Below are 7,731 nucleotides of genomic sequence, written 5' to 3' on the forward strand. Positions count from 1 at the left end.
CAGAGATCTTAATCAGACCTCGGGCGAGATTTTTGCATTTTTAATTTTGACCTAATCAGCGCGTCTTCTTATTATAACAACTATTAACAGACGTTGAGCCTTACGGGAGACATTTCCCGTCACGCAGGGTGCAGTCGCACCTCCACAGATCTCCAGTATCATCTACTGATACTGGTAATGACTCAAAAGGGCCATCACTTACGGGCTATTCATGCCCGTGCCACCTTTTGGGTGGCTTAATCTTCATCAATCAATCAATCAATCTTGAGCCACGGGAGACATCTCCCGTCACGCAGGGCACAGTCGCATCTCCACAGATCTCCAGTAGCATCTACTGATACTGGTAATGGCTCAAAAGGGCCATCACTTACGGGCTATTCATGCCCGTGCCACCTTCTGGGTGGCTTAATCTGCATCAATCAATCAATCTTGAGCCACGGGAGACATCTCCCGTCACGCAGGGCACAGTCGCACCACCACAGATCTCCAGTAGCATCTACTGATACTGGTAATGGCTCAAAAGGGCCACCACTTACGGGCTATTCATGCCCGTGCCACCTTCTGGGTGGCTTAATCTGCATCAATCAGTCTTGAGCCTTCAAACACCTGTCGTCTTCCTCGGTGTATGTGTTGCGGCGGGTGTTCTGGAAGCTGCAGTCCCGTGGGGCCGCCTTGCAGTTGCGCCAGTTTTTATCAGTTGTGGGTCAAGGCGAGACTTGTTCATGTATTAGGTTCTCGAATTATTAATATTGTATGATACAAAATAGATTTCCTTCGTGATGTATGAAGCAATACACGCGGAATTTATTCACGATACACAGAGCAACGAAATGTTTAATGGCGATTTGTGGTGCAACACAGAAATTATTCACGATATTGTTCGATTATTCACGATAATATAATATTATTATATAATATATTATTATTGTTCGTGATTATTTACGAACAATCACTTCCATAGCAGCACAACTATGTGTTCTATTGCTAGATATTGCTAGATAGATAGATTGATAGTGATAGATAGATAGTGATAGATTGATAGTGATAGATAGATTGATAGTGATAGATTGATTGATAGATAGATAGTTCTATTGCTAGATAGATAGAATGGGAGATAGACAGGCTTGGGCAACGCCCAGTAACCCCCCCCCCAACCCCTAACTCGCTAGTAATGTATAAATAATAAGAGTCTACAATACTTTTGTTACATATACATTTCTGACATACGAATATTTTAAATTGTTAAAATATGATCGTATATTTGGGTCGCCGGAAAAGTGTCAAGTGAGTAATATAGTTTTGCATAATTTAGGATGTTGCAAACGTCAGATTTGCTTTGGGTTGACAAGTTGTGTTGACGTCTCTGTGCAAGACACTTGTTGTTTTTAGATTCAGCTACTCGGAACATAAGTTCCAGGTAGCACGGGCTATGGTGAGCCCGTGCAAACAAGAAACTTGTGGCACTCTCGCTTAGTTGTCTAACTCTTGAGAGAGAGGGAACTGCAGTGTAGGTAAGGGAACTATCGGGAGAAATCCTTAAGCAATTACGACTACATAGCACTTGGATGGGGTCATGATAAGGATTTGGGATGGCACGAAGGAAGGAATGGTGCATAACCATAAGGAGATGAGAAGAGGTTCATTCATTATGTGGAATGTGTAGAATTCACACATAAAAGTCACATGTAGTGTGTGTTGGAGAGTCAGAATATGTGGCGCTGTTTGATGCCAGATGCTTCTCACTATAGATGTCTCATCCAGTCTGGGATAATATCTAGTAACTTTGAAATTAATATTATGAAAAAAAATTGTCTTCGTTTAAGCATAGCTTGATTCATGGGTGTAATTTTAAGATTGATGTAGCGACTGTATCACTGACAGCCATATTATGTATATGTATGATTTTAATTATAAACATATGAACATATAAATTAAACACATTGTCATTCTTTTATAATTATTATTAACAGCATATAACAAAGATTGATTGTAACACAGGACAGGAAGGAGGTGCTATCATGCCATTCCTTATACTCAATACCAGGAAGATTAGTTAATATTTACGAACTAAAATGTGAACAACAAAGAAACGTTTAACTGAAAGAGCTCGGCGCTCACAGAGAGCAGACATTAGCTGGAGCTTAAGTCTGTGAGAAAGAGGTAGTGGACATCGTAGTCCCCCAATCACTGGGGGCTAAGGGTAGTCCCCAATCACTGGGGGCTAAGGGTAGTCCCCAATCACTGGGGGCTAAGCGTAGTCCCCATCACTGGGGGTTAAGGGTAGTCCCCCATCACTGGGGGACTTCAGTAAAGGGGTTTAAAGTTGTTGATTGTGCACCAAACGTGTCCAGTGAGCGGTAGCGCAAAAATGAATGAGAGAGAGAGCACTAAAGGTCTTAATCAGACCTCGGTGGATATTTTTACATTTACAGTTTCGCCAAATCTGCTCATCTTATTGTAAACATTCCGTGCCTCTCAAGGACTCACTTATTGATGCTTAATTTGATTATACTCTTTCTTTTTGTTTACGTTTGCCAGGTTATTATTTAGGGTGTAACTATAAATGTGGAGTCAAAAAAGTGGCAAATAAAAATTGTAGAATATATATGCAAAGCAAAAAGATAGATTGGTTATATATTTGGTGTGACGGTGCCGAGTATACGAATGTTTTTGGACATTTTTTTTATATTCTCCATTGTTCAACATTAAGATAAAAAATGTAAATGTGCGTATATGATATGTTTATATAGTTGTATAAAAGAAAATAAACATAACTTTAATACGTTGCATCAGGTAATTTGCAAAGCAAAAGGAAAATTTACTAAAATAGAGCAGTTATAGTCATGAGTGATAGGGTGACTGGTTGAGGTGATCTCTAAATGGTCTCCTGAAAAAGACCAGTTAGAGATAGAGACTAGATAGAGACCACATAAAGACTCCCGAGGTCATCTCTAACTCACGGGAGACATCTCCCGTCACGCAGGGTGCAGTCGCACCTCCACAGATCTCCAGTATCATCTATTGATACTGGTTATGGCTCAAAAGGGCCACCACTTACGGGCTATTCATGCCCGTGCCACCTTTTGGGTGGCTTAATCTTTATCAATCAATCAATCATCTCTAACTAGTGTGTCCCTGGTAGCCTCTATCCACAATGAGCTCGCGCGAAAGAAAGTGATTTGTCAGTTATTCTGAGATTAGATGACGCGTTTTAGCGTCATCGGAACGGTTACTGTTGAAGTGAAAGCTAAAGTGTTAAATCTGACGCTCGCAGATAACGGGCTTCGGGTGGCGACAGGCAACGTCGTGCCACTTGACGCCATCACCGTAGACGTTGTTGAGTATGGCGAGGCAGTTCTCGTTACCTTCACGGTTGTCGGGCTGAGGGCGGCGGAATCTGTAACGTACAACATTGATGACAAACTCGTCTCAACAAACTACATTGTCTCTAGATGCATGTATACTTAGGCCAAAGCTGACAGCTGACTAAAGTATATTACAGTATAAACAAATTGCTGCAATATAAGTGATGTTGTATGTGTGTTTGTATATTGTCTTCTGCTTGTTTATAACTTCGTGTCCTTATTCGAGTCTGTAGGAGTGTTTTGTTTCGTGTGTACGTATAAACCATTTATTTTCAATTTCACGGGTCTGTATTCATTGTGTGTGTGTGTGTGTGTGTGTGTGTGTGTGTGTGTGTGTGTGTGTGTGTGTGTGTGTACACCAACTTACCCTCCGGTGTGTGACCAATCATTAACGTTAAAAGGTTCTCCGTTGAGCCACCTGAAGCCGGAGCTAGCCCTCACCCCGCCGGTCCAGATGTATTCCAGCCGGTCTGTACACAAACACACGGAAAAAAATAATTAGAAAAATATATCAAACATTATGAACTAATTTCCATATACAGTATTCTAGGCCAACTTAGCAAGCACTTACGAGTCATTAAGCAACATTCTATTTCAACGCGTTAGTAAGTAATTATCAAAAGAAGGCGCCAAGCAGGGAAGACTAGTATAAATCTTATTGTTCTCAATTTTCTAAACAATTTTAAAGCGTTTACGTTCTATAATCCTTTTCCTTGCATTAACTTTCTTAGCAATATAAATGTACAATATCTCACATCTCCCCTAATCACACACACACGTCATTGCTAATAAAGTTGTTGAACAGTCCCTGTAAAATGCGAGAGTAAAATATAGTTACAGAAGCTGTAACAACTAACTTGATCCAACAATGCCACTGATGTAGCTGAGCTCGCCAGGAGAGCTGATGCCCACAGGCTGCCACCCGCCGCCCAGACTTGTACACAAGCCGTGAGCCTCTTCTCCGCGGTACTTCCTGCCGTTGTCGTGTCTCCAGGAGAAGTAGTACTGACTCCTATCGCGGGTATCGTCAACCTGTAATACCATCATATATTACCATCATATAATTCCATCATATTAACACCTTCAATTGATTCTAAATTGTATAATTTTCAAGTGGAATAATTTTACAAATATTGCATATTAATTTTGTTAATTTTGTTATTAAAAAAGATGAAAACTTTCAGCCGAAATTGGCCATTGAACATTGCAGTTAAACAGCCAGTTGCTGACAATCCTCAAGCTAATATCAAGCCATAGTGTACAAATTTCTCCAGGTCATAATATGAAGGCGAATTTGAGAGAGCTAACCTGGTCACCACTTCTTACAGGCGCGGGCCTAGCCCCTCCTCTGGCAGGGAGGGATGGCTTTCGAGGGAAATTCATATTAAATACGAAATTGGATTGACAGGCCGTTAGCCCAACCAGCGCGAACAGCAGCAACAACACGACCTTCATCTGGAAAATACAGAACGTGTTATTCCAGCATAACTTCTCAAGCTCCTGTGGGTATAACCTTAAAAAAATGACATTATAGTACTATGTAGACAGTTTCTGGTTGTTAACAAGCTTATGGTTTGTTATATAATGAACACGGCTTGAGTGAATGTAATTTTTTTTTTTTTTGAGATATATACAAGAGTTGTTACATTCTTGTACAGCCACAAGTACGCGTAGCGTTTCGGGCAGGTCCCTGGAATACGATCCCCTGCCGCGAAGAATCGTTGTTACAACCAAGTACACATTTTACTGTTGCGTTAAACAGAGGCTACAGTTAAGGAATTGCGCCCAGTAAATCCTCCCCGGCCAGGATACGAACCCATGACATAGCGCTCGCGGAACGCCAGGCGAGTGTCTTACCACTACACCACGGAGACTGTCAAATTGTTCTTCATTTTACACGAACACGGAGTTCGCGGATTATTAGTGAGTGCAATTCATCGAGGACGTTTTTCAAAAATAACATTCCGGGGATTTCCATTTAATGATACACTGAGAACTTCCGATGAGTGATATGTTGAGGATTTTCAGGAAACCATAGAGATGATGAGGTGTGTGTGAGAGTGATGCACTAAGGTGTGTAAGAATTATACACTGACCGTTGAGGAGTGTGAGAGCAATACACTACGAAGCTGTGATACACAAGAGTGTGTGGAGAGGCCGCTGGTCTCCGTCCAACACCTAAGCAACAGCAGAAGTGTTTGGTCGGACGCAGCGGCCACCTTATATACCAGATACTTTCTTTAATGCTCCGAGACTTCGTCTTCCCGAATTACGTTCGTTCATCGTTGCTGTTTGCGTAATACACCTTGAGGTGGCTTCGGAGATCAATGTCCCTACGGCCTGGTAAGGAGAATGATGAATTAGACGTGGAAAATTGTAAGAATGGGACTATTGGAGGTTTTCGGTGAGGAAGATGGAAGTGGCAGAGGAGTACAGATTAGTTGTCCGATATGGGTTGAAATTGAAATTGAAATATGTTTATTGAAGTAAAACCCTGGAAACACAAACCGTAAATGACTCTATTTTCCGCTTGTTACAACTTGTAATAAAGTTGTTACATCTTGGCTTAACGTGTTTTTGACGTATTAGAACGTTGTTACAACTTGTTATATTGGTTCTTATAACTGGTTAGGAGGTGTTATATCTTGTTCGAACGTTGTAGCAACGTCGTAGTTTCGCTGTGTGTTTGGCGGGAATATACACAAAGGGATGAGGTAGCTCAAGCTATTCTCACCCCGTTCAGTACATCGTGTTAATACATACATATACACACATCACAAGCAATAAACGTATTACCGAACGCTGTGGGTTTGTATATTGCTGCTACTGAGGTGTAGTGTGTTGGTTATCTTGAGGTTATCTTGAGATGATTAACCTCAAGGCTTAGTGTCCTCGCGGCCCTCACGGGAGACATCTCCGGTCACGCAGGGTGCAGTCGCACCTCCACAGATCTCCAGTATCAGCTCTTGATACTGGTAATGGCTCAAAAGGGCCACCACTTACGGGCTATTCATGCCCGTGCCACCTTTTGGGTCGCTTAATCTTCATCAATCAATCACCTCGCGGCCCTGTCCTCGACCAGGCTTCCTTTTAAGCAGGAGGCCACTAACGCAACACTTTATCTTATCCGTTGTTGACCAGACTTGAGTAATGTATTTTTCCTCGTGGCTGGGAGAGGTTAACATTGTCGTGACTTTGACGCAGGTCACAGATGTAGTAATTTTGTCGAGGTGGGTTGTTGGTGGTGTTCCCTCGGCTCACTGTTTGAGTTTATAAGCTGATAGTTTGCCAGTTTCACCCGTTGGAGGTGTCCGTTGAGCCCAGGGAGGGCCCTATCATCGGGGGTCTTCCGGAAGGTTACTCAGGATTGGCAATTTCGGGAAGACTTGTTTGCGAATGGGCCTCCAGACCTGTAGTATACCCGTAGCCGATTAGATTAGGCTAGGATAGGTTAGGTTAGGTTAGGTTAGGTTAGGTTAGGTTTGGGATGTTAATATGAGTGCAATTTGGTGTCTCATCCATAGACACGTTGGTGGTCAGCTGAATCAATTAGCCGGCCTGTGTGAGGGTTTGGGTATAGCCGGCCTGCGTGAGGGTGTGGGTATAGCCGGCCTGTGTGTGGGTGTGGGTATAACCGGCCTGTGTCAGGGTGTGGATATAGCCGGCCTGTGTCAGGGTGGGGATATAGCCGGCCTGTGTCAGGGTGTGGATATAGCCGGCCTATGTGAGGGTGTGGATATAGCCGGCCTATGTGAGGGTGTGGATATAGCCGGCCTATATGAGGGTGTGGGTATAGCCGGCCAGTGCGGGTGTGTGGGTATAGCCGGCTATTCACACTAAGGCATGGAGTGTATACTACACGCACTTCTACAACTGGAATAGTCTCGGTACACCAGTTGTGTATGGATATGTTTTGTATCTTTCAGATCCTTATTGTGGCTCAGTGGTTAAAGCTGCGGGCTACCGGTCTGGTGGTCTGGGGTTCGAGGCTCCAATGGGCCAAGTGAATGAAATACATATATATATATATATATATTATATATATATATATATAATAAATATATAATATTATTATATTTACCTGAGGGCCAATATCTCTTCAGTGGCCTCGACGAGGACAGGAAGCCGGCGGTCCCTATCTCATTTTTTAATACATTTCTAATTGAAGTTTCATTTGGTTGACTTAACAGAGAACTGACTTATTTTGTCCAGAATTGATTGATTAAGATTAAGCCACCCAAAAGGTGGCACGGGCATGAATAGCCCGTAAGTGGTGGCCCTTTTGAGCCATTACCAGTATCAATAGATGATACTGGAGATCTGTGGAGGTGCGACTGCACCCTGCGTGACGGGAGATGTGTCCCAT

General features: G+C 42.7%; 1 protein-coding gene across 1 annotated transcript; it reads right to left on the bottom strand.

Moving 5' to 3' along the window:
- Positions 1–3,255: 3,255 nt before the first annotated feature.
- Positions 3,256–7,731, bottom strand: LOC138353199 (uncharacterized). The gene is made up of 5 exons (XM_069306077.1): positions 7,660–7,731; positions 7,005–7,085; positions 4,223–4,397; positions 3,733–3,835; positions 3,256–3,397 (listed from the first exon to the last, which is right to left on the bottom strand). Exons 1-5 carry the CDS (start codon positions 7,729–7,731, stop codon positions 3,256–3,258), a joined length of 573 nt encoding a protein of 190 aa, XP_069162178.1.

This window comes from Procambarus clarkii, chromosome 56 (genome assembly GCF_040958095.1).
Source record: "Procambarus clarkii isolate CNS0578487 chromosome 56, FALCON_Pclarkii_2.0, whole genome shotgun sequence".
NCBI classification, from domain to species: domain Eukaryota; kingdom Metazoa; phylum Arthropoda; class Malacostraca; order Decapoda; family Cambaridae; genus Procambarus; species Procambarus clarkii.